Source organism: Hordeum vulgare, chromosome 2H (assembly GCF_904849725.1).
Source record: "Hordeum vulgare subsp. vulgare chromosome 2H, MorexV3_pseudomolecules_assembly, whole genome shotgun sequence".
Taxonomy (NCBI): domain Eukaryota; kingdom Viridiplantae; phylum Streptophyta; class Magnoliopsida; order Poales; family Poaceae; genus Hordeum; species Hordeum vulgare.
The window spans coordinates 628031197-628058990 of NC_058519.1; the positions used below are offsets into that span (position 1 = coordinate 628031197).

At 43.7% G+C, this 27794-nt stretch overlaps 2 protein-coding genes across 2 annotated transcripts; one reads left to right on the forward strand and one right to left on the reverse strand.

The window, feature by feature from the left end:
• Window positions 1-11058: 11058 nt before the first annotated feature.
• On the reverse strand, window positions 11059-13826 carry LOC123430970. Its single transcript, XM_045114793.1, has 5 exons — window positions 13755-13826; window positions 13410-13670; window positions 12434-12768; window positions 12173-12225; window positions 11059-11348 (listed from the first exon to the last, which is right to left on the reverse strand). Exons 1-5 carry the CDS (start codon window positions 13819-13821, stop codon window positions 11315-11317), a joined length of 750 nt encoding a protein of 249 aa, XP_044970728.1. The 5' UTR covers window positions 13822-13826; the 3' UTR covers window positions 11059-11314.
• A 235-nt stretch (window positions 13827-14061) lies between these two features.
• LOC123430971 lies at window positions 14062-16536 on the forward strand. The gene is made up of 3 exons (XM_045114794.1): window positions 14062-15152; window positions 15375-15619; window positions 15708-16536. Exons 1-3 carry the CDS (start codon window positions 14144-14146, stop codon window positions 16302-16304), a joined length of 1851 nt encoding a protein of 616 aa, XP_044970729.1. The 5' UTR covers window positions 14062-14143; the 3' UTR covers window positions 16305-16536.
• Window positions 16537-27794: the final 11258 nt, after the last annotated feature.

Sequence of the window (27794 nt, forward strand, 5' to 3'; positions counted from 1 at the left end):
CCATTCCCACCAAATTGGTGCAACCGAATCCATATCAGTACTACCGAGTTTAGTGTGACCAACATTCTGTTGCCAAGATACACAAAATCGGAATTTCCGAGTTTGAGTATCGGTAGCACTGAGTTTGGGCATCTAACCATTGGCCGCCATTTCGGTGCCACCGAATTGTGTATATCGGTCCCACCGATATTAAAAAGTTGTGCCTTTTATGCTAATCGGTACCACTGAGTTTGTAACTTCGGTGTCACCGAGTTTGCCACTTTAGGTTGGATTTTGTGTGTTGCCTATATATACCCCTTCACCCACCACTAACTCATGGGAGAAGCACTCAGAACACACACTTCATTGCCAGATCCATTTTCTGAGAGAGAACCACCTACTCATTTGTTGAGACCAATATATCCCAATCCAACCATTTGAAACTTGATCTCTAGCCTCCCCAAATTGCTTTCCACCAAATCAACCTCTCCTACCCATGCATATTCTATGAGAGAGTGATTTTGTGTTGAGGATACTATCATTAGAAGCACAAGAGCAAGGAGTTAATTGATCTACCACATCTATTACCTTTTGTAGGGTGGTGCCTCCTAGATTGGTTAGGTGTCGCTTGGGAGCCTCCTACTTCGTGTTGTGGAGTTGAACCAATATGTTTGTAAGGGCAAGGAGATTTCCTACTTCATGAAGATCTACCGTGAGTAAGGCTAGTCCTTCATGGGCGGATGCCGTGGTGGAATAGACAAGGTCGCTTCTTCGCGGACCCCTTGTGGGTGGAGCCCTCCGTGGGCTCTTGCATCTGTTACCCTCCGTGGGTCGAAGTCTCCACTAACATGGACGTACGATAGTACCACCTATCGGAACCATGCCAAAAATCGTTGTGTCAACCACTCCTTTACTTTACACCTGCATGTTTTACTTTCCACTGCTATACACTTCGAACTGCATGTGTAGGGTGTACTTGACTTGCTATAACTTCCAAAGGTGCTTGTCAACCAAAATTGGGAAAAGGCAAAAAAATTATCTTGTCAAGTAGTATAATCACCCCCTCTAAACATACTTCCGATCCTACAATCAGACACTTGGAGTCGGCATGCTTTGCTAGAGGTCGCTACCGACTAGCCGAGACGGATGTGATCTGACTCGCGACCAAGTGAACGAGAACCTAAGTGGTCACGTGCTTAAGGGAAGGAACATGTGCGCATTACGATCCATGCGAGGCCCAAGAGTTGAGCCCGCGTAGGATGCCTATATAGTGGAGGTGCGACAGACTCATCGGTTGATCGCTTCAGCTTCTGCACATGTTGCAACTAGCCGCCTCCACTCGCCATCGACTGTGTCATCAGACCTAGCAGTCTGCCACACGGTGTTCCTCCTGCACACACGGATACCATTAGAGCCGGTGCACTTGCGCCGCTCCGGCAAACTTGTATGTGGGATCCGAAGGCCGACTGTTTGAGGGAGATCAGACGAGGAGGAGATGGACCTCACGGACATGTTGCCACAACTCTACTTCTGATGCACGACAGTTCACGTCTAGTGGTAACGATCTATGAGCCATCTGCATAGCATGTTTTTGGTTGTTCTACGCATAGGAAATTTTAGTTTGCATGCGATGCACCAACGGTAGAACCCAACACACATGTGCCCGTTTGAGCGGTCGTTAGGCGTGGATTCCGAGGCAACTCATGTACCTGAACAACTTTATAAAGGGGATCCCATCGAAATGTCAACAAAATAACGTCGATCACAACAACTAGAACCTCTTCATCATTATCATCCACAAACCCTAGTTGTCGCCATTTCCATCTCCACCATCATAGTGCTCTTGCATCTAGAGTAGACTTGTAATCGTGCATCGCAAGAAGGTATCCATTGTAAGACATATTGCAAACAATCTATCCCCAGATGTGTTCTTCAATGTTTTTTTCTTGTGATCTAATCTCCATGTGTGAGTAGTTCGGTAAGGTATGGTGTAACGACCAAGATGCGGTCCTTTCCGATCTGGGGGTCGAGGCCCCAAATAGGAAAGAAGCGCATCTAAGCGTTTCGCAAGCAAGTAACACATCACAAATAATAATAAAAGTAGACAATTCGGGATTCAATTGTCTTCTCATTAATAACTCAGAGTACATCACACATACAATGAAGGTAGTTCCGCTACGGACTACAAAACATAGAAATGCTATGCTACCCTGCCTGTAGGCCCACGATCACGACCACGCCTCAGTCCTCTAGATAGTTCACGTAGAGGCGGTCTGTCTCCTCGTCGTACTGCCACGCCAGCTGGGTGCCGTCGGGATCATCTGTCTCTGGGTACCTGTACCTGTTGGGAGTTTCGGAGGAATCCGTGAGCCACGGGGACTCAGCAATCTAAGACCTTGGTGCCAGAACTAGTCTTGTTATTAGGTAGGGTAAGGGTGAAGTGTATAAGGTTGTAGCATCCTAAGCTTGATTTAGTGGCTAGTTTACGTAAAGCAATTATGAAGGTGGTCTACACTAGCGGTCGTGATTACTTGATCACTAAGTAATCCTGAACCCCTACCTACGGCATTCATAACCCCGTCGTGTTCCCGATCGAAGAGAGATCTTCGAGGGGGACAGTCACGGTTACGCACACAGTTGGCAATTTTATTAGCTTATGTTTAAGTTCTCTAATACCGGATGTTAACAAAATATTCCAAGTTGCCACATAACCGCGGGCACGGCTTTCCGAAAGATTAAACCCTGCAGGGGTGCTCCAACTAGTCCATCACAAACGTACACAGGCCGCAAAGGCATCCTCTATCACGAATCTCGTGATCTCGTCGGTTTCCTTAGAGGAAAACCTCAACTCTCGGGGAAACCAAAGCTTCACTCGGATTCCTATACGCAAGATATACCGCTAAGGTAAGGCAAGGCTAGCAGGACCTCCCGTTGTGTCGACGACCCTGATAAGAGCCGCGTATCTCAGTCTCAGGACACGACGGATGAGCTAGACATCGGGATGGCTAAACCTCTGGGTGACCAGTGGGGCCCCGGACATCGCCTAGGTGGGACCAACACTCATGAGGAGCACTGGCCCGGGCTGTTGATTAAATTCCTCGGGGTAGCTATTCCCTATGCAGATTATTATGTGGTTAGCAGATTAAAACCAATGTTGGGTCCTGCCGGACAAGCCTTAGCACAACGCGGTTTATCGAGGGGGTCCCCATAACAACCCCCAACGTGTTAGGAGCGATCATTATGGAATCAAACACTGGTAACCGGTAACTAAGGCGGCAATAACGGAACAAGGCACCCGGCAAAAGGCTAGGCCTTCCGTCATTTACCAAGTATATAGGTGCATTAATTAAATAACAGAATTTAAGGTAATGATATCAAGCTCATGTTCTCACATGAGTCAAAGCACCTGCATCTAGCAACGCTAACATTAGTAGCTGAGCAAAACCTACTTAGCCATTCAAGTTTTGCTAGGAAGGGATAAGTGTTTGGGTTCATGGCATATCAAGAGGCAATATAATTCAGTGGTAGGCAGCGAGCAATATGACATGGCAACGCAAACTAGCATAACAAGTCTAGAGATGGAATCAAGGTCATATCATCTTGCATGTGATATCCTCAGCTTGGAATGGTTCTGGTTCGTCCTGCATGTACTCTCCTGACTCCACGTATTCGTTCTCCGATCCCGGTGCTACCCAACATAAGAATAACAACCAATGAACAGCAGCACCACAAGATGCAACAATCACATGATGCATGAGATGAAAAATGAGCATGCATCACTATTTCTATCACTAGCACAAGCAAAAGAAACTACTACAAGTTTCTGGACATAACTGTACACTAGTCTATTTTGACATGCATGAGAATGGCATGAACAGATGCGTCTCGTGAAAATGATGCAAAACCATATAAAGAACATAGCAAACGGAGCTACGGGTCAACGGGAATCAACGAAACAAGATATGAAGCCCTACGTGTCAAAAACAACACCACACACTCCAATGGCACAAATCTGGTATTCCAAGGTTGCCAAGACATATAACAACCCAACATGAATGGATTGGAGCAAGGAAGAACACCACAACATCAACTAATCACCCACAATCATCAAAATGACTATACTACACAATCTGTCATAATCTGCATCTTAGCTCTTTGTGAGCTACATGCAACATAGCTACAGCCCTCAAAATATGACAAATAATATATGTGGCTGTATCCAACCAAGAACACTACCAGCACCAGCCAGAATCACACCAAAAGGAATTAAACTCTAGAAGATACAAGGCCACAAACTTTCCCAAAACCATCAGATCTCAGGGACTTAGTGAAAATTCCTGCACCTGACTTTCTGTCTTAGTTCCGAAGCTTTTTGACAGCAAGCAAAACATAACCTATAAGACTCCAAATGATATGAAATTTAACAGGGAGCTTCACAAACATATCAGGTCCAAAATCCTAGCACTGAACTAAGGCTAGTTCACAACACAATGACCAGCACAACCTCATCTATAGGAGAAGAAAATGTTTCCAGATTCTCAGACTTAGTGAAATTCCAGATTTCACTAAGCTGGAATTTTCAGCCACATGCCCACTTTGTCTAGGCATAGTTTGCACACAAGTTACACCAAGTGATAAATGACATCATTATGGTGTACAGCAAAACCCCTACTACTATCACACAAAAGCTCATGCTCTTGGGCTCCACCTATTCCATGGAAACAAAGAGCAAACTTGCAACAAATCTGAATATGTCAACTCCATAAAGTATCCCAATGGCAAAACTAACTTCACCACTGGATTACTTGGGAGATTCTACCCCAACATCATATATAAAATGTGGGCACTTAATTGGTACAAGTGACCACAAATTAAGAAAGAGGAAACTACTCCAAATCATGCCTAGTGAATAGGGCATCATTTCATGTAGTTCCACTATAACAACAACTACAAAGGTTCAGCTCATGTGCACAATGAAAAAGTGACATGGGGGTTTGACCCCATGTTTGTGTCATGCACATCAACTTCACAACCCCTACTACTAAGCTTCCCACACAAACAACATACCATGCCCTCTCACATATGGTCATGTGGAGGTGCAAGGCTTGCTTGCAAAGGTGGAAGGCTTCTCACACACACATCTACTCCACTTCACCCACAAGCACATCATGCTCAAGATCCACACCACACACTTACACATGTTATCAAAGCAACCAACACTAGAACAAGATCTACTATATTTATACACACACAACCTAGTGCAACCATCATGTGCTAGTACCTACAACAATGAAGAACCTACACATGTTATATCTACACTTGCTATCATATTCCTAGGATCATCTAATAAGTAGCACCACCATACACACACAATCTAGTGCCACTAAACTCATGTGTATGCACACACATCACATACACCTCTCACAAGCACATCCACACACATTACATCACCTAGCACAAATATAACAGCAAAGGAAAAATAAAGAAAATGTCATTGCCACCTATGCTTTTGTCACAAGAACAACAACAGCAAGAAGGGAGTAAAAATTACAGCAAAAGGAAAAAATAAAAAGGAGGGCACCCTGGGATTTGAACCCAGAACCCACTGGTTGCAACAACAGAGCCACACCACTCTGCTACTGCCCTCTCATCGACAGAACAGCGGGGTCAGGCAAGGTAAGGCTACCCTGCAACATACTGTGCCGAAAAAATCAAATAAGCAAAAGGTGCCGAGGGGGATCGAACCCAGCACCTCACAACAGGCATAACAGATCGCTACCACTACACTACGGATCGGGAGTCTGACAGATAAGAGGGGGAAACCCTGAAGAGTATTCCCCTCTGCACCGCTGCTGCCCGTCGAACGGCCGGAACAGGGGAGGTGCTCGTCGGCGACACAGGCTAAATCGGCCAACGTCTCGTGGAGGGGAGGAAGCCCACTCACGCACGAACTCGTTTCACAAACTAACTACACCCGGGGGGCTCGACAACGTCGTGACGACGGCGAGCGGCGGCTCCGGCGACAGAGAGCAAGCGCGCTCCGAACCTACTGCTACTGCACCCGATCTGGGACAGGGAGGAGGAAGGAGGAGCACTACCTCGCGTACGAGTCGAGGAGGGAGCGGCTCGTAGAGGAAGTAGAGGAAGAAGGCCGTCGAGGAAGCTTCTCGTCGGAGGGGAAGCGCCGCCGGGAAGCAGTGGACGCAGCGCGGGGGAGGTCGATCTAGCGCCGGGAACGGGCTCCTGGAGGCGTCCTCGAGCTGTTGGTGCCGTCGTAGAGGAGGTGGAGGAAGTAGATTGACGGCGGTGACGACCTTCTACCCGTCGGCCATGGCGGACCTGAGCGCTCCTCACCTTGCTGCGACGAAAGGGAGAGAGGGGGATCGAGATCTGGACGGTGCGGCGGCGGGGAGGAACCCTAACACGTCTGCACGGACACCAAGGGATTAAATAGCGAGGGAGGGGGAGGCGAGAGCGTGCCGTCGGCCATGTGCTGTCGCTCCTCTCGGTGGAGCAGAGGGGAGGGGAAAGAGAGGATGACATGTGGGGCCGCTTGCCTCGCTGGAAAGGGAGGAGGAAGACGCGCCGCGCGCGTGAGCGAGGGGAGGAAATGGGCTGGGCCGTGCGGCGGCTGCGCTACTGGCAACAGATAGAGGAGGAGGGCCCTGAGAGGGGTTTTATTCTTTTAAACAAACACAGAAAAGGTTTTAAAACAAGTGGCAATTCTGTTGGGGTTAAAAACAAAACAAAAATGCCCCTGGTCATAAGGAATTATGACCTATTTGAAATAAATAGAAAATAAATATTTGGGGCAATTTTGAATAAATGCAAAACAACAATTTCTTTACTGTTTTGGATTTATTTGCACCCTTAAAACTAAGATACAAAACAGCAAAAACACATCTTGGCACCCTCCACAAAATACACTAATACATGGGCATTTTTAAAATAGGGAAGGGAGAAGAGAATCTTGACCTAGGAGAAATAGAGAGGAGGGGTGGAGATGGTTTTGAAACCTAAGCACACACTATCACATGCACACCCCACATAAACTATACACCACATGCACATCATCACAAGGCATCACAAGGTGCAACCACAAGATCACCACCACCACATGAAATGCTTAGACCATATGGCAACAACACAAGACAAGGGCATGCAATGATATGCTATGCATGCAAGCATGGGAAGGAAGGAAAATACAAGGGACACCACATGAGGTCATGGCACAATTGGATACATCAAATCACTGACAAGGTGGACCCACATGCAATAGGTTCCAAATATGGCAAGGTTTACATCTGGGGCACTACATATGGGTTGAGGCATGAGCCTTGCAACACGAGGTATTTTTTAAGGGGGTCAATGGAAGTCTTTGACATAACGTCCCTTATGTGTGAAATAAAATAGTTTCGTGAAGTGCCTCTTGTCTTGTCCATGATATTCATCCCTGCAGGTACCCAGGATCATGGAGATGGAGCACCGGTGAGGCTAGGAGAAAGGGTACTGTGAAGTGTTATACCAAACACCGGTGACAGTAATGTTTTGTAGGATAACATGGATCATATCCTTGGGGATTCATGAGGTTTAGTCATAAAACACCCAATGATTTTGTCTTATTTGATTATCTTAATTATTAGGGCAACCCCACGAGACAGATAGGCTTTCGGTAGGACAACTGATTCTTGATGCACAACTCGTGTTGGTCAAGATCTTATTTGGACACATCCCCTACTCTAATATGAAACAAACAAATCTCAATGTGTGACTTCCCGATCACAAATTAATATCATATTTGATCCCAGTGCAAATACATGGTTGTAAGCAATAATACTATATACGTGTACCTTTTTTATTATAAGTGTTTGAATCACTATTTGCTCGTTGATCCGGTAAAAAACTAGATTTTACATTGATAAAAGCCTGCTAGAGACCATCGCTTCAAGGGAATCTTCCTCTCATGGGTTCGATACCCAGGGTCACCTCTCGAGAAATAGGTGCATGATACCCTTTTATGTTCCAACACCAGATCAATAAAAAAGATATATCAAAGGTCTGAACAATCCTATGGCTATTTACCTCGATTCACCATTGACCTTAAACGTAGATGGATTACACAGACCGAATCTAAACGTGGATCGAATACGGAACAATAAGGGAGGAGTTGAAAATAAGGCTTACCGTCATTGCCAAAGTTCTGCGGGTGATGTTTCTCATGTCGGTGATGAAGGCTGGTGGTCGCCTTGCTGTTCTTCGATTCGTTGAATGCCGCCACCAGTTTGAGAGTAGGAGAATGGAGAGAGGGGAGAAAGAGCGGTGAGGATAATTATTGTTGGCGCTTCGCAAAACAATGTGAAATCTCTAATGTGGCTCCCTCGTGTGCACCCGTCGCCACGTGCATCCCGCGGCCCTCACAGTGGAAAAACTGTTGATTCTAAGGTTCCTAGCGGGCCTCACTAGTAGTTGCTTTAAACACCGCACAATGCATGTCAAAAGTGAACACATGTAACTAAACAAGCCATTTTCTTCCCGCGCTAGCTTTGTTAGGACTAATGCGGGCAACCAAACACGCCCAATGTGTATGAAAAAGAAATGTTGATCATGTATATTAAAAATGTTTAAGTATGTATTAAGAAAATATTCCTCATGTATATGAAAAATGTACAACGTAGATTGAATAAAAGTAAACATCAAAATACATTTTTTTTAACAGAAATAGTAACGCCCACATGTGTGACATGAGGAAACATGGTCCACACACCTCCATAACCATCCATCTTGCCACATCAAATATATGGCATCAATATAATCTTTTTGGTTTTTCGGACTTCAAAATATTTTAACTTTTAAATAAAAATCTAATTCAAAATCTGTTTTCACCATTAAATCCGCCTCGACGAGATATTCAAAACTAGATCCCATATTCATATGTTTCGATAACTTTTTTTTGAGGGGGGGGGGGCACAAGTTGCCACATGTTTACACTGAAGTTGCTATATAGAGTTTACAATAAAGTTGTCACGACATGTTTCATCTAGTTTTTTCTTTTATATATAAAGCTACCATTGTATTTCAACTAATTTGCATGGCAATTTTTATTAATTGGCCATGGCAAATTTTGGTAATTAACCACGAATTTTTTTATTCATGGATGATGTCATTTTTTAGTAATTCGTCATGACAAATTGAGTATTTTATTATTTTTACCATGGCAATTTAAGTATTTTGAATATGAAAAAAATTTGTAGGAACCATGATAAATTTTAGTGCATGTATCATGCCAAATTTAAGTAATTCACCATGGCAATTTTAATTTGTGGTTCATGACAAATTTGAGCGAGTGACCATGCATTTTTAAAGTAATTAATGGCATATTTCTTTGTTACTTGTGAACCTATGTCAAAATTATTTCATGAATCATGAAAAATCTTAGTAATACATCATGACAAGTTTAGTTTGTTAATTTCATTTTTGTAACATGTCAAAGTTTATTTTAAACGTAAAAAAAAGTAGTTGAAATATATCATGACAACTACAGTGTAATCATGATGGCAATTTATGTGTAATGGACATGACAACTTTTAACCCAAAAAAAGCCATCGAAACATATTGATACGTCTCGACATATTTAATGGTGAAAATGTTTTTTAGTTGGATTTTTTATTTAAAAGATAAAAAAATTAAAAACTAAAAAGACAAAAGATTCCAGATGACATCATCAGTTTCGTGACTTGTACATGCATGCGATGGTGTGGCGCAACATGTGATCATTGGACGTGTAGACTGTTGTTGCTCCTATCACACGTGTGGACGTTATCCCGACATTTTTTAAATATTTATTTTATATTTAAATACAAATCGCGTATATAAAATTGTTCCTGATATACGAAAATGTATGTTATCATGTATTTTTTATGTGTGTGAATTATTTTTCTGACATTCCTATTCTTATTCTATTTTTTATTCTGTATACGAGAAATGTTAATTCTACTATTTTATAAAAAAATTTGATCCCGATATTCCTCTGTGTCTGATTTTTTTATTAAAAAACACCATGTATTAGAAAATATGTTCAAAACTTCTATTTAAGGAAATAATGTACATAGTCTATTAGGAAAGCTGTGGAAACCGAGTTTTTTAAATAAAATAAATACAAATAAAGAATTGTAAAAAATTGAAAACCGACAAAGAGAAAAAATATATGAAAGAAAGAAAGAAAGCGAGAAAGAAAGAGAGTAAACCATCATATAGAAAAGAAGAAAAATAAAATTTGTAAATTTTTCTAGAAAATATAATGAAGTATAAAAGTAAAAATAAAAATAAATCTACGAGGAAATAAAATAAGTAATAAAAATATATAAATAAAAACCTGACCCTGAAACAGGGGAAACGAGACTTAAAAAACAACACAGAAAAAACCAGATCAAACAGTGAGAATACCGTGAAAAACACAAAGAAAATAAAACACGGCTAATAGATGTCCCGGACCGGTCGCGTTGCGCATCAGGTGCGTCTTGCTGTAAGCATCCCTAAAGGGTGCAATAGCGACTTTGACATATTTTTCTTGATTTAATCCGATTTTTTCAATGCTCTAAACTGATGATGATGGATTGCAAGTTTGTTTTGTTTGGGTTGATACTCCAACTAATGTTATTTCAATGATTTCTAGATCTCGTCTCAAGGAACGAATGACTATTGCGGTCTTTAAAGCTTTGTATGACGAAAACGTTTACGAGTGTCGTTTTTTGTAGCTATTGATTCAGTGCATTTTTTAACCTGCGACGAACGGCGTACAATCAATAAAAGAAAAAGACTAGTTTCATTTTAATGTAATTATATTTTTTACTTATATCGTTTTACGTCCAGTTGTGTATTTATTGTACCATCTTTGTTTTTCTCAATTTTAATTAGATTTAAGATGCACTTTGGGTGTCTTTATTAAAAAAATAACATCTCGTTGTAGCTTTTTTAGCTCAACTAGCACAAAGGCCCGTGCGTTGCAACGGGAAAAAATATTTTTCTAAAGATAATTTGTTGTAATAAAGATACTTCACTCACTCAACCGGTCAGGATATTGGAAAACAAATTGGATACAAATTTTGATTAATAGTACGTAGTTTCCTGATGTGGATAGTGGCATACATAATCGATAGTAGTCCAAATGTAAGCAGTAGTAGTTGGTAGTAGCATATATAGTTGCATGATCAAGAAACATTATTGTAGAAGTTTTACGAGACTTGCAAGCCTCGAGCAGGTAACGTAATGAGTGGCCCAAACGACCCAACAGCGGACTTGTGTTGGTTTCACCCATAAGAGACACCAATCAACTTGATCACGTTTGCCGCAGCTGTAACCATGGCCACCACCTGCGCTTGAACCAAGTTCAGAGCTGTTAACTCTCTGAGGAGACGCCCGATATATAACTTCAGGATGATTCATACCACAACATCATACCGCAAGAACAAATTAAGCCATTTAATCTGGTGCATTGTGCCTCATAAGTGAAGTGATAGGATGTATCTAGTTTAAGGATACTGGAGCTTCCTATTTTAGATCGAGGATAGCCACGTCACACGCCCTACTCTCCTCTAGTAGGAAGTAGGAACACACACACATCAGACGAGATCAGATTCAGAGTCACACACACCGGAACCAAGAGAACAACACTTGGAAAAGCTTCAGGGACTACGGCGAAACAACTATTTTTCGACGACTATGTCAGGGAGAGTGGTAAACACTCCCACCGGAGGCCCAGATGGGCCGCCAAAACAATTGTATTTGGGGAAAATAAGAGAAAACATGAAATTCGAATATACAATTTGTAAATCATAGCAGCAATAATAAGAACGATAAACCATCTGCAGATATGTTATCCCTGATTATAAACCTACAGCTGCTGCAGCATACTTCTAAATGATGCATAGCTGTCAACACACTGACATAACCTAAATTGTACTCAAGTAGTATATACTATGAAGTGCATACCAATTATACAATAAAAATCGCAGCATAGATAATTTGTGAACATGGTGAGTGGTTGCAACTTGCAAGCATATAGGTGCATCAAAGAAAGCTAAACTGCTGCTAGGAAGCTACTGAGCAACAAAAGCAAGCACCACATGAGAAAAACAGGGGATAAAGGAACACGGGGGAAAGTCAATCCAGAGCACTGGACCTAGGCGGCACCTACAGTGGCGATGCAGTCGATGGGTCGGAACTCCAAGTTATGTTGATATGTGCCTTCTGCGGGGAGAGACATGCCGCATTAGTAAGCTGTTGCACTGCAGCTATGCCATCATGGATTTCCACAAGAGGCTTTTTAAGGTCAAATGCAGTCACTCGAGTAGCTGAGTCCAAAGCAGCCCTAACAAGTTGATGAATTTGGCTAGATGCAACACGAACCACTTCTAGATAGTCTGATCATTCCTTACTTATCTCTGCTATGACTCACCTTTTGCTCCTTAATCTCGTTCTTTTTCTGGGTACCAAGTCTGAGGCTTATATTTTTTCTTTGCCCTTGCTTCAGCTGCTCATAGTTGTAATCAACAAGCATCTTGTGCCGCCGATTTCCCATGAACTTGATTGCTCGGGCTGCTGCACTATTCATCGAGGTTGCTCCATCTTTGCATATGGGACTTGACACCAATTTCCAGCCAGATGCAGCGCCCAGCTCCTCTCTTGTGGGGCAAAACTTAACAACCGATATATATCCCCCTTGCTCAAGTTCATGCGCAAAGTAGTGGTTTAGAGAGGTAGAGCTTCTCAAACAATGTCTCCAACAGGAACCTGCCGGAAAGATCGGAACCGCCGAGCATTACATAAGCATGAAAAGATGAATGTGAAGGTCAGGTGTATACTATAATCATGTCACAAATAAAAAGCTCAGTAGTAAAGATTCATTAGACAGGCTTTTGAAAATAACAACCAGTGAGACCCATACATGTGCAAGACAAACTGAATCCATAATATTACTGAAATATAAATTCAGAAATAGGCAAATAAAATTTGTTCAGTTCAGTTGACAAAAGCATGAACTAAAATAAATTGTCACTAAGTAAGCTCTTGTCCCTATAACCACTTAATATAAAGAACCCCATACATATTTCGGTAAACGGTAGAGGAGCGTTCAATTTTAATAGGCCATAACCTGTAGCCTAACTGTCTTTCCTTAGCGCTTTCTATCCCCTCTGAACCTTTCTATCAGTTCTACCAGTGCACAAGAGAGCAAACAATCGCAGGCATACATCACCAGTTCTATTGTGAAGTCCTGATTTTGCTCCTCTTGACGATGTGCTGCTGCAGCTTTCTACAATAGCCGGTGATCATCAGGATGATGTGATGGAAGACAATGCTTCCTGAATTCGCAATTTATCCCTGGTAAAGGAGGCAACATAAAACAAAAGAAGGTGCAAAGAAAAAGACTTTACTCTGAATTTGTACCGCTGCATGCAAGCCACCACGAACATGTGGCACGGCCAGAGTCTCGTCGCTTCTGGCACATCTAGCCTTATCTGAAGTTTCATAACCAAGTTTTGGAGCAATGGCCGGCATAGGATCTCGGCGGGCGCCATCGTGGAGGTCATGGCGGGTTGGGTGGCGCCGAATCGGATAGAGGAGGTGGATGGCGCGCGGATCCGGGAGGAAGGCACCGGATCTGGCCGGTGGAGATCCCGTGGCGCGCTGAGCTCCTGGAGGGAAGGAGAGAAAATGAGATGAGAGAGAGAGAGAGAGAGAGAGGGGAAAGAGAGAAGGCAGGGGAGCGGCGGTGTGACCTGGGAATCGGCGGCGACGTTGCCGGACGCCGGACGACGCGCGAGGGAGGTCGGGGAGGAGGCGCATAGGAGGAGGAGCTCGGGGTCGGGGATAAGGGTTGCAGACATAATATCTAACAATTGCAATGGTTTTTACGCAAAAACGAAACGTTTTTCTAAAGTGTCACTTAAACAGAGACTGCGGGTTGAACATCTAAAACCTCGGGGGCTTTTTTACAAAACTAACACGATCGGCCTGTGCGTCTCGATATACTGGGCCGGGCTGAGTAAGACAGTATATCACCACTCCCCCGTTTGCATCCTATCTGAAAACCCTACTCGGTACCTTTGCCCTCCCCTAAACAAAAACTGGTGGCGGCGGCGGCGGCGGCGAGACGACAGACGGTGAGATGGCGACCGCAGGGAATTCAAGTGGTTGTAGTGGCGAGTCCGTGTTAAGCGAGGAGCTCTATCTGGCTGCAATCTCCGTGTATGAGAGTATCCGCTGGATTCAGGTCCAGGAGGACAAGATGGCTGAGATCTCCGCAGTTCGCAATAATTTGCTTGGGTTGAAATCAGATATATTCAAGTTGTTTGAGAAGATCTCCCGTCAGTCAGATTCCGATACCCAGAAGAGGATCTGCGCTATGCAGAACGCCTGTCATGATTTGAAATCGTTGGAAACCCAGAGCAAGATTGGCGACGGCGGTGAGATAGAAATGAGGTGTGAGGAGTCGAAGCCAAGGAGTGCCGCGTCCCTAGAACTCGAGGATCTGCTCCATCGTGCCGCAGTACAAACCCAGATGTGGATAGGCGAAGACGCAGAAAGTGAGGAGCTGCTTGATCTGGTCGCAAGGGAGACACAGGGGAGGATCGTTGGCCAGGCTGACAATCTGTCCTCCCTACCCAAATTTACCAGTGAGATCATGTCGAAATTCAGAGAAGTTGCCGGTGACATTGCTATCGTATTTGAAGCACAACAGAACCGGAAGGAAGCACTAGCAGTGCTGAGCTTCGGCTTCAGGCTACAGTTGCTCTCCAAGCAGATTGATGAGCTGTGGCGTGAGATGTGCAAATTACTGAGAGCTTTCTCCCCAGAAAACAAAGATGTAATGAGAACCATGATTATGTTTACCTGTGAACCATACCTACGCCGTATCTGCGAATTGCAATGGATCTCTGAACGTATCAGTATGCTCCAGCGGATGGACTCAGACTTCGACTCCAAAGTGAAATCCATGATCATAGAGTTGAAATCTGAATCCTTCTTGTCTGCCATGGAGAAGTTGAAGGAGGAGAGCCGCAGGCAAGGCTGTGGAGACCAAAAAGTTTCCATGGAGATGGAGGAGAAGAGATTCACTGCCTACCGACTCTACTGGGAACGTACATGGGGCAACACCAACAGCTTCGAAGCCCAAAGTGAGTCAACATGCATGTATGCTAGTTATCTGGTGGTAGTTAGTTTTCTTTTTGACATACTGCATGTCTCAAGAAAAGCTGGTTTCTTGCAATTTGGAATTTACTCCACTTCAATATGCAACGATATTGATTCTGCTTTATTCTTCTTGAATGGATCGTAAATGGAATCTTGCCACTCTAGTTCATGTTAGATCTCTAACTCATACTTTAACTTGGATGCAGCGATATTGAGCCCCATGCTCTTTACACATTGCACACCAAGCCGCATCCCAGTTGAAGCTGCTGCCGGGAGTACCTTGCAGATCTACTCCGTCAAAATCTCGTTAACAGACAAAATCTTGTTTAGGGACAAAATCAGCTTCCCATTGGAGGTGTACGGAGTGGTCGCGGCCCGAGATGCTGTGGACCGCTGTCGCAACCCTATCTTCCTTCGTAGAAGGAATTTCTGCCAAATCCTCACAGAACAAGTATGAATACTATTTCCTTTCTCTTAGTATTTTGTTTGTTGCTTGTAATCCCTTGTTGATTAGCCAATGGCAATGGTGATGCTCATAGGATCCTTTCTTGCGATTGACTGGCCCGGTCCGTGCAATTGTGTCGATCGAGACTGTTTACATCGAAATCCAACTAAGAGTAAAGGGCGTAACAAAATCTGAAGATAGAGCATTGATCAGTGCATTCTACTTTTACAATGGTGACAGTTCCCCGCAGGTAGCCAAAAATAGCTTTTGCACAGTGGAGTTATGCAATGAGCAACTTAAACAGTCGGTCCAGGCCACTATCCTGAGTGTGCATGTTACAGCTGAAGCTGGATCATTGCCTTTTCCACATGGTGGGCGAGTTGTTTGCTCTTCACTACCTCAGGATGTTGATAAAGATATTGCTGGGCAAGTTGTAATTCTTGATTTAGAAGGTGGAATGGCTAAAGCTGGTTACCTTGACCTGTCAAGGCATGTAGTTTCTGTGGAATTGGATGGACAGTTGAAAGTTCTCATGGAGGCCTATACGCCATCGCAGTCTGTTGAAAGTACTCATGCTCTCTTCATCACACCTCAAAAATGGAACATAAGTAAACATAAGTGCAACTTTGGTAGCTATCAAGTGGGGATTACTATAGCTTGGTCCTTGATAACCTCGAAGACACTATCCTGATGAATAGGAACAAGGACGTTTGGGCAGTGTGTAAGCTTGTTCAAGATGATAATGGCTATCTTGCTACTGGACATGTCCATCTTTTGAAGACTGTCTTTGCTGCCGTTTCGTGATGTATTGTGCTATTAGGCATTGGAAGCTATGAACATTTTAATTATAGTCATTCTATGTGAACCTTTATTATGTGGAATATGTGAGCTATCGTTAATAGGTTATGCTGTGCTTGATAGTTGATCATGTTAACCAGGATGTCTTAAATGATTACCTGAACTATTATTATTTACCAACCAAAATTAGATTGGTATTGCCTGCACGTTCCAGCTCTCAAGTTATTATTGATTGAACTTGTATTGAATGGGGTGCTGTTACTAGTGATGAACAATGTTGTTAGTTAATTTTTTATTATATTGACTAGTTGGAGGTACTACTGAACTTAAGTGAAAAAGGTTCCTTTTGGTGAGTGAATCTTTGCTGGTCCAAGTGTGTTGCAAATATCAGAGGGATCTTAAGATTTGTTTATGTTGTTTGCTGCCCTCATTCTATCCACCTAATTATGCGTGTTTTGTTTCCCCTGTTTTCTTGATGGGTAGCATGTTCTCCAGCAGTATAAGTTTTAGCCGTGGTCTGAACAGTTAATGGGAAGCAGTTGGTCTCCCCTGGCATTAGGAAGACTGCTAGTTAGTGGGATTGTTGCTGGTTATTTTGCATAAGACTAGATCCAGGCTCATTATAACCGAATATATGTATATTTTTCATTTGAAGTGGACCTTGATAGAGCGTTTGTAACTTCTATACCTCGACAGAGTATAGACTTTTACCTTTCTACACTGTTAAATGTCCAGCATTGAATAGGTAGGACCCTGAATATTTGATGTATGTATGTATGTACTCCCTTTGTCCGAAGAAGGATGTCGTCAGTGACATTTTGCCAAAAAACCCTCCACTTTCATCTGACAAACTATGCAGCCCATCGTGCACCGCCTCCTCGCCTGGTTTTCTGCGAAGCCTGCAACTTGCCGGCTCCGGTGGCGGCACCCATGTCCTGGATGGGGTTGGCGCTTGACTTGGAGGCATTGAGACGACATGGGGCGTGTGCTCCTCGTCCTCGAGCTCCTCATGCACCAGCTCCTCCTCCAGGTACCGAGCGTCTGCTATGGAAATCAATGGCATTGGGAAGACGACCACGACGGCTGCTGCGGATGTCGACCCCGACGAGGGCGTCTCCTCCTACATCCCAGGCTCCTCCTCGTGCCCAAGTTCCCAAATGCTCTGAAAATCTGCAGGTCCTCCTCATCCTGCCCAAATCTGAAATCTTGATCTTTTTGGTCTGATTAGTGTATGGTCTGACTAGTGTATTTGTCTCTGAAATTTTGATGCATGGACTACTGTAAGTCTGCAGTTTGATAGCTGGGGAACTATATGGATTGTGTATGTTCCAACCTGATGATTTATCATTCTCAAATTTTTGAGATGAACCTGTAAATGCCATGCTCATTTTTTTGGTAAAAGCCGTGGATGTCATGCTCATTTTTTCTTGGTAAAAGTCGTGAATGCCATGCTCAATTTGTTTTGGTAAAACCTGTGTATGTCATCTCGTCGACTGAAATTTTCATCTTATTTCATGCTCCATCAGTACAGTCAGGCCCTTCCTTAGCTACAATGAAATCTGAAATTTTGACAAAAATCATGGCCATATTCTTCAATGCGATTTTTTCATCTAATATGCATAGAAATCAGTACAACCTTTGAGAATTTTCAGCAACATTGCATATGATCAGTACAGCCATACAAAAATCATGTTTTTTTTCTGCTAGCTTGCAGAGGGCTTCATAGCCGGAGGAGCTACCGGCTTGGTGGTGGAGATGACCGTCTACCCCATCGACACCATCAAGACCAGGATTCAGGTGAACCACTTCTGCTACTGTGCAGCAGTGCCATTTTGTTTTGTTTGAAGGCATGCAGTTCAGGTTTTGATTTTGCTTGCTTATAGTACTGGCCAGGCAATTAGTAAGACCGAATGCCCAACAATTACTTGCTCAAGGATGCCATTGTCTGACAACCTGTAATACCTGTACTGGAGGCCATGTCTGAACCTTACACTTATCTAATTTCCCTATATGGAAAGCCACAAAATGCAAGCTTCCATAATTCGCTTGAATTGTCAAAATTTGCAGGGCTAATTATTTTATTATGCCTCTGCTGATCATTTCAATCTGAAGTTTGTATCTGATGGATGTTGGAAAGAAAGCAGCAAACTGAATTTTAACTTTGCAAATTAACTGAATTTGTAAGTTTGCAGGTCTGGTCATTTCAATCTTGTTAACTGAACTTGAAAATGTTAACTGAATTTTGCAATGCAAACTAAACTTATTAAATGAAGGTGATGACAGTTTCAAGGGCACAGAACATGTTAATTTTCCCGAGGGAGTATCTCCTGCAATGCACACGTCTATTTTCTATCTAAGGTGCGAAAGATTCATGTTCATACACTGATCAACTCGAAATTCTACTCTTGTCTTCCGCTCATGTTCATACACGTTATTTATTGATCAATCTCCTAACTGAAGGCCCTCTAATTCGCCAATGACTATATTGATCGATTCCAAAATCTTATGATTGTTTCCAATATTACAGTGCTGAAATTCAGTTGAAAATAATGATTGTTCCTAGAAATTGACTGCCTGAGTGTTCGATTGTTTTTAAAAATGGCATTTTCATAGCCATTCCGAGATATATTACACGCACCATCACTTTCATATTGCTTATAGAGTCATTTTATTTTAGATATCGAGTTATAATCTTTGAGTTGTAAGTAAATAAAAATGTGATGATTTTCGTTATTAGAGCATTGTCCCGTGTGAAAAAAGGATGATGGAAGCTATGATTCCCTCACAAGTTGGGATGAGTCTCCGGACTTTCCAAAAAATAAAAGAGGCCAGCGAAGTCCATGAAAAAATAAAAGAGGCCAAAGAAGCCCATAAAAAAATAAAAAAAATGAGAGAAAGATAGAAGGGACAATGCTACTATCTGTCCACACTTTTGCTTCAAAGTAGCACCATGCTCTTCATAAAGAGTCTCCTATTTTGTCACTTTCATATAACTAGTGGAATTACATCTTTTGCACAACCACTTAGCTTCCTTTTTGAGCTTTCATACCCTTCTCTATTGCATTTGTTGCATGGTAATCCCTACCCACTCACATTGATATCTATTGATAGGAATCTCCATAGCCCGTTGATATGCTTAGTTGATGTGAGACTATCTTCTTCTTTTTTTGCAACCTCCACCATACTCTATTCCACCTATCGTACTATATCCATGGCTCATGCTCATGTATTGCGTGAGAGTTGAAAATGTTTAAAAACATAAAAAGTGTGAAACAATTGCTTGATTTTCATCGGGGTTGTGCATGACTTAGATACTTTGTGTGGTGAAGATGGAACATAGCCAGACCATATGATTAGTATGCTTGAAGTATTATTGTTTTTATGCCAATATTAGACTTTTGTTTTGAATCTTATGGATCTAAATATTCATGCCACAATAGAGAATATTATATGGATAAATATGTTAGGTAGCATTCCACATCAAAAATCTTGTTTTTATCATTTACCTATTCGAGAACGAGCAGGAATTAAGCTTGGGGATGCTGATACGTCTCCAAAGTATCTATAATTTTTTTTTATTCCATGCTATTATATTATCTGTTTTGGATGTTTTATATGCATTTATATATTGTTTTATATTATTTTTTGGACTAACTTATTAATCTAGAGCCTAGTGCCATTTTCTGTTTTTTTTTCATGTTTTTGAGTATTGCAAATAAGGAATATTAAACGGAGTCCAAACGGAATAAAATCTCCGGAATGATTTTTCTTGGACCAAAAGAAACCCAGAAGACTTGGAGTACGGGGCAGGACACCTGCCGGGAGGTCACAAGCCTCCAAGGCGTGCCCTAGGGGGTGGTCGCGCCCCTGGCTTGTGGGCCTCCTGCAGGCCTCCTGACCCTATTCTTTGGCCTATAAATTCTCAAATATTCCCCCATCGCTAAAAAGAGCCACGGAAATATTTTTCCACCGCTGGGAGTCTCTGTTCCCGTGAGATCCAATCTGGGAGCCTTTTTTGGTAATCTGCCGAAGAGGGAATTGATCACGGAGGGCATCTACATCAACTTCATTGCCACTCCGATGATGCTTGAGTAGTTCACCATAGACCTACGGGTCCATAGCTAGTAGGTAGATGGATTCTTCTCTCTCTTTGATCTTCAATACCATGTTCGTCATGATCTTTATGGAGATCTATTTGATGTAATACTCTTTTACGGTGTGTTTGTTGGGATCCGATGAATTATGAGTTTATGTTCAGATTATCTATGAATATTATTTGAATCTCTTCTGAATTCTTATATGCATGATTTCGAGTTATTGGTTTGGTTTGGCCAACTAGATTGATAATTATTGCAATGGGAGAAGTGCTTAGTTTTGGGTTCAATCTTGCGGTGTCCTCACCCAGTGACAAAGTAGGGGTAGCGATGCACGTATTGTATTGTTGCCACTGAGGATAAAAAGATGGGGTTTTCATCATATGGCTTGAGTTTATCCCTCTACATCATGTCATCTTACTTAATGCGTTACTCTGTTTTTCAAGAACTTAATACTCTAGATGCAATCTTGAGTCGGTCGATGTGTGAGTAATAGTTGTAGATGCATAATCGTTTCGGTCTACTTGACACGGATGTGATGCCTATATGCATAATCATTGTCTTAGGTATCTTCATAATTATTCGCTTTTCTATATCAATTGCCCGACAGTATTTTGTTTACCCACCATATTATTCCTTTATGAGAGAAGACTAGTGAAACCTATGGCCCCCGGGTCTATTTTCCATATTATACTTTCAGATCTATAAACCAAAAATACCAAAAATACCTTGATGCAATTTATTTACTATTGTTTCCGCAATCTTTTATATCTATCTCTATCAGATCTCATCCTTGCAAATAACTCTGAAGGGATTGACAGCCCATTTTTAGCGTTGGGTGCAAGAGTTTGATTATTTGTGTAGGTACTACGATTGGGGCCTTGCTTGTTCCTCCTACTGGATTGATACCTTAGTTCTCACCAAACTGAGGGAAATACTCATCTACTTCGCTGCATCACCCTTTCTATTCAAGGGAAAACCAACACAAGCTTAAGAGGCAGCAGACAGTAGTGGTTCACGCGCTCTTGGCAAAGGTCGTCGAGGAACTCGGAGTGGCGGTGAACAAATATAACAACACCAACAAGGTCTCGATTCAACAAGTATCTTCGGGCGACATTGTGACAGCCCCAATGCATTCCCTTCCCCCTCTTGTAATTTCTTCCCTTGTATGGCAACCTTGTTATGATGATTAAGTGGTTTGAGCTCAATGGTGTCTTCATTTTATGTTGCATCATGCCATCATGCATAACATCTTTTATCTTTGGGAAACGCTTCCTAGCAGGCATCTGATAGCATACGTTTATCATACTGGTCCCACACCGTCGATGCTTCTTTCATCTAATGGCCGAGATTGCTTCCGAAATCGTTTCATTAGTTTCCAAAACAGCCTGATTTTCCACCCATAACTACTCCCGCATTAACCTCACCTGCCAAACCCATCCCATACGCCCTTAGCTAAAAAAAACATGCACCCCCATCCTCATCACCTGCTCCGCTGCTCCGGACCTCGCCAATCTCATCGCGGCCTGGTTCTCGCCGCCATGAACCGGCCTCCCTTTTTCCCGTGAGACTCACCACGCAGGTGCGCCGTCCCATCCAGTTGTTGCGGCCGGCAGTAGCCACGACGCGCATGATGAGCGAACTCACAGTCTATGGTCGTCCCGGTCATCTACACTCTATTCGGACCCCCAGCGTCTAGGCCACCGGGGCGGAACCTTGCTGGAGTCCATCACGCGAACGAATCCATCACGTGAGGAACCTTGCTAGAGTCGCCCCCTACCTCCTCTGCATGTAGCATCTGTTGGGTAACGTAGCATAAATTCAAAAAAATTCCTACGCATATTCAGATCTTCCTATGGAGAGATCAACAACGAGAGAGGGGTAAGAGCATCTTCATACCTTTGAAGATCGCTAAGCGGAAGCGTTACTAGAACGCGGTTAATGGAGTCGTACTCGCGGCGATTCAGATCGCGGTGTGATTCCGATCTAGTGCCGAATCACGGCACCTCCGCGTTCAACACACGTGCAGCCCGGTGACGTCTCCCGCACCTTGATCCAGCAAGGAGGAGGGAGAGGTTGGGGAAGAACTGCAGCAGCACGACGACCTGGTGTCGATGGAGAGACGAGGTCTCCCGGCAGGGCTTCACCAAGCACCGACAAAGAGGAGGAGAAAGAAGGGCAGGGTTGCGCCGAGGGAGAGGGAAAAGTGTGCATCCCCCAATGGCCAAAAGTGCCCACTATATATAGGGGGAGGGAGGGGATGCGCCCCCTTGAGGGTTTCCCTCTCCTGGAGGGGGTGGCAGCCCTAGATGGGGGTAGGTGCAGCGGCCAAGGGGGGGAGGAGGGGTGCCGCACCCCTCTGGTGGGCCTTAGGCCCACCTGCGCTAGGGTTCCCCCCCCTCTCCCCTCTTCCCGCGCCATGGGCTGAGTGAGGGGGCGCACCAGCCCACCTAGGGGCTGGTTCCCTCCCCCACTTGGCCCATCTAGCCTCCCGGGGTCGTTGCCCCCTTTCGGTGGACCCCCGGGGCCACCTCCGGTGGTCCCGGTACGTTACCGGTGATGCCCGAAACACTTCTGGTGTCCGAAACCATCCGTCCTATATATCAATCTTTACCTTCGGACCATTCCGGAGCTCCTCGTGACGTCCGGGATCTTATCCGGGACTCCGAACAACTTTCGATAACCTCGTATAGCAATTCCCTATAACCCTAGCGTCATCGAACCTTAAGTGTGTAGAGCCTGCGGGTTCGGGAGACAGGCAAACATGACCGAGACACCTCTCCGCCCAATAACCATCAGCGGGGTCTGGATACCCATGGTGGCTCCCACTTGCTCCACGATGATCTCATCGGATGAACCACGATGTCAAGGATTCAATCAATCCCGTATACAATTCCCTTTGTCTGTCGGTATAGAACTTGCCCGAGATTCGATCGTCGGTATACCTATACCTTGTTCAATCTCGTTACCGGTAAGTCTCTTTACTTGTTCCGTAGCACGTCATCGTGTGACTAACTCCTTAGTCACATTGAGCTCATGATGATGTTCTACCGAGTGGGCCCAGAGATACCTCTCCGTCACACGGAGTGACAAATCCCGATCTCGATTCGTACCAACCCAACAGACACTTTTGGAGATACCCTTAGTGCACCTTTGTAGTCACCCAGTTACGTTGTGACGTTTGATACACCCAAAGCACTCCTACGGTATCCGGGAGTTGCACAATCTCACGGTCGAAGGAAAAGATACTTGACATTGGAAAAGCTTTAGCATACGAACAATACGATCTAGTGCTACGCTTAGGATTGGGTCTTGTCCATCACATCATTCTCCCAATGATGTGATCCCGTTATCAATGACATCTAATGCCCATGATCAGGAAACCATGATCATCTATTGACTAACGAGCTAGCCAACTAGAGGCTTGCTAGGGACACATTGTGATCTATTTATTCACACATGTATTACTGTTTCCTGTTAATACAATTATAGCATGAACAATAGACGATTATCATGAACAAGGAAATATGATAATAACCATTTTATTATTGCCTCTAGGGCATATTTCCAACAACATCCTCATCTAACTTAGGTAATTCTGCGAAATTTTCATATAGCTCTCTCTGATTTCTAACATATCTGTATGTCACGAGTGTCATTTGATGATTTTTGTCTACCTCCATTGTGTTTTTTCAACCGATTCATTATTTTGCCCACGCCATTGCGTATTATATGACTTAATCATAGTAATATCTCTGAATTTGGTATGTACATGACATACATGTGCTTCCTAATTTTGGCTGTAATACGAGTGAGAAGTGAGAAGATCTTTGTTGTGTTTCCCCACTCTTTGTTGTCTATGCTTCAAGGTTGAAGGGAGCACACATTGTTGGCCGCGCGAGAATCCGCCATGCCATCCTTATCATGACTATCCTTGTTATATAGAAAGTATATTGAGATTGCATGTAATGCCCCAGATGTAATCCTTGCCATATTTGAACCTTTCCCATTTTGGAAAACCATGTTGTGGTTGTTATGAGTCATCATTTCATGTGGATCATCTCTTGTCATCATCTTTGCATCATGGCACCATTCTTTTCTTTTGCATTTTCCATTCTTGTTGGTGTTGCTAGCTATGCTTGTGGTGGTGTGTGATGATGTGGGTGCTACCAAACTATGCTTGCAAACACATTGCTTTCATTCCATGTCAAAACCTTCTCCCCCTTTCTATTTATTTAACTTGTGTGACAAGCTTTGTGTGAACCTGTTTTAAAAATGTTATATTTTCTTAGAATCAACTTGTGTTTGAGTGGGGTGTTGTCTTGAGGTTTTTAATCTTTACATTAATTGGAGTTTCAATAAAACAACATATAAAATCCCTGTTTTGGATATAATTTAGTTGCTCCAAAAATAAGATTTGTATTTTATTTGAATAGGGCATAATTCCCTCATGCCCCAGGTGTTCTTATTTTTATTTTTAAGAGCCTGTGATACTCTGGGTATTTTTGCTTTGTTTGGTTTATTGGAAAATAGGAAAACCCTTTTTATTTTCTTCTCTGTGTTATCAGGCGCCCACGTGGGCTGGCTCCCTATTTTCTTTCCTGGGACGCCTCACCTCCCTCCTCTCGCACGCGGCCCGTAGCTCTCTCCTTCTTCCTCCTCGCTGTCGTCACCACTGTACGACTCCTCCACCACCACCGACCCCTTTCCCTCTCTGATCCAGTGGCTCCAAGCGCGTGCCCCGAGGCTTTTAAGCAGTCCGACGCCCTCTCCAACCCTAGCCCATTCCATTTTATCCCTCCTCTCTCCCTCGCGCCATCAGGGGAGAGCCTTCGACGCCGACGCCATGGATGGGCTCCAGTGAGCCTGGTAGCAAGCAGCAGATCGGCCTCCTCTTCCTCTTCGTCATCGCCAGGAGCACGTGGTGGCCGTGGAAGCTCTGTTCCCGCAGCAACCGGACGACGAGGACTCCTTCCACGACATCCACGACGACGGCTTGTTCCTCTCCTTCCAGCAAGCTCCTGTGCTCCGACTCGTCGCCCTCCCTCCTCTCCTGCGTCTGATCGTCGCCTAGACCCTAGGTGAGCCGCGCACCATTCTCCCCCGCTCCCCCTCTCTGTCAGCGCATGTAGCTAGTTGAGGCGATGCCCTGCCGGAGTCGCACCGTAGGTGCACGAGCAGTAGAAGCAGCAGCAGCTCCTCGCAGTAGTAGCACTGCCAAGCGACAGTTTTTCCCGCGCTAGCTTCGGGGATGGAACCCCCGTGCTCCCTGCATCCCTCGCCGATGATCATTCCCACCGTTGGTGGCCCGTGTGCTCGCCGGCGGCCACCTCTGCTTCGGTCAACGGAGTAGCAGGTAGCACCAAGGGGCCTGCTCAAAAGAGCAAGTAACCCCTCTCTGTCAAGTGTCCGACCGTAGTCCTACTGGTTTAGAGTGTGAGCTCGTTCCCATCGGGGAGGTATGGGGTTCGAGACCCAGCGCCCCCTTTTAATCTGGGTTTTTTTCTTTTCTGTCGATGTGTGGCAGAGGAGACATAAGAAGGTTTACCCCTCTGATAGTGCAGCTACACCACGGCAGCCCAGTGGTGTACATGTGAGTAGAGGTGTAGGAGGTAGTGGGTTCGAAACCCAGGGGCTCTGCTTTTTTAATTTATTTTTCTTTTTCTTCTCTTTTGCTGCATTTTTCTTATTTGTTTCTTTTAACAAAACCAGGGGGTGTTTTATTTCTTTTAAGTCCTAGAGTGCATGTGTGAGCACATGAGTGCATGTGTGTGTGCATGATAGTGTGTATGTGTGTGTGTGCATGATAGTGTGTATGTGTGCACACATGTGTGTGTGTGTGCGTGTGTGCATGGGGGTGCACATACACATGTGCAAGAGGGCCTAGCCCTCATGTTGCACCTATTCTTGTAGTGTGTGTGTGTGTGTGTGTGAGCACATGTATGTGTATGTGTGTGCTCATGCATGGGTGTGAGTGTGTATGTGTGCATATGCACTTGTGATGAGGGCCTAACCCCTCATGTTTGCCACTATGGAGTGGTGTTGTTGTGCATAGTGCTTGTGTGTGGGCATGTGTAGGTGTAGATGTGCTAGTTTTACATGTGATGTTATTCATTTATAGCTTGTTGGATTCTAGGTGGTATTTTTCTAGCTAGCTTTGTGCCTTGATGTTACATGCAAGTACCCATGTATTACATATGATTTTGGAGTAGAATCCTCTAAGGAATCCATTGGTGCAATCATATTTCACTTTAGAGAAACTTCATAAAACTGTTATTTTCTGTCATGATGCCATGTTTAGTGCTTTGTATTAGGTGGTGCCTTGACCCTTTGAGAATGAATCCTTGATGTAGTGGTAGTGGGTGAACCCCTCTACAACATGGGGTCTTTGTTATGTTTTTAGGAATTTGCATGCACCTATTGTGCCTTGTCAAAGTTGACACTTGGCTGAAGATGTTAGATTTGTGAAACCTTGTGATTTTCACTAAGTCTGGGAATCTGATGTTATTTTCTTCCCCTGTTGTCTTGGATGAATTAGCTCATGTGTTGGGAATCATCCCATGCAACAAACTAAAGTTTGTGAGATTTTGTGTTTGTCTATCTCCCTGTTAATTTCATGATTTTTCACTTCCTGTAGATATCATTTTGGAGGCTGCCAAAATGCTTCAGAGCATAAGCAGCCGGTGAAAATCTGTGATTTTCACTAAGTCCCAGAATCTGTGATATTTTGTCCAAGTTTGTGTCCATAGATCTACTCATGGGTGATTCCTTTGTATTAACTTATTGTTCAGGGTTGTAGAGCTTTTGGATGGCTTTTGCCTCATATCTTGCTTGCTTCATTTAGATGGTTGTAGCTACTTTAAATATTGTAGACAAACTGCTATGATGCTGTTGAAAACAGATTGCATGTTTTTGTTGATTTGAAGCTTGTGTGGGCATTGTTGATAGTGTGGTGTGTTCCCATGCACCACCCCACTTATATTTTGTTGCTTGATCATGTGGCAACCTGGCAACACCAGGGGAGTGCTATTGGAGTGTGTTTGTGGCTGATTTGAACCGTAGGTCTCGATATCTTGTTTTGTAGTTTCCGGTTGATCCGTAGCTCCGTTCTCTATGTTCTTCATATGTTTTTGCATCGTTTTCTCGTGATGCACATGTTCACGCCATATTCACGCATGTCAAGATAACTTAATATGAGGTTCTGTCCAGAATTCAATTAACTCAACTAATGCATATGAAAGTGACTAGACTAGTGATGCATGCTTCCTTCTTCACACATGCATCATATT

Coding starts and splice junctions, on each gene's coding strand:
- LOC123430970 (XM_045114793.1), bottom strand. CDS start 13,821: ATGCGCCTCCTCCCCGACCTCCCTCGCGCGTCGTCCGGCGTCCGGCAA. Junction 12,769..13,409: donor TGCAGCGGTACAAATTCAGA/GTAAAGTCTTTT, acceptor TCTTTCCGGCAG/GTTCCTGTTGGAGACATTGT. Junction 11,349..12,172: donor CCATCGACTGCATCGCCACT/GTAGGTGCCGCC, acceptor GTTCAAGCGCAG/GTGGTGGCCATGGTTACAGC.
- LOC123430971 (XM_045114794.1), top strand. CDS start 14,144: ATGGCGACCGCAGGGAATTCAAGTGGTTGTAGTGGCGAGTCCGTGTTA. Junction 15,153..15,374: donor CAACAGCTTCGAAGCCCAAA/GTGAGTCAACAT, acceptor ACTTGGATGCAG/CGATATTGAGCCCCATGCTC. Junction 15,620..15,707: donor GCCAAATCCTCACAGAACAA/GTATGAATACTA, acceptor TGATGCTCATAG/GATCCTTTCTTGCGATTGAC.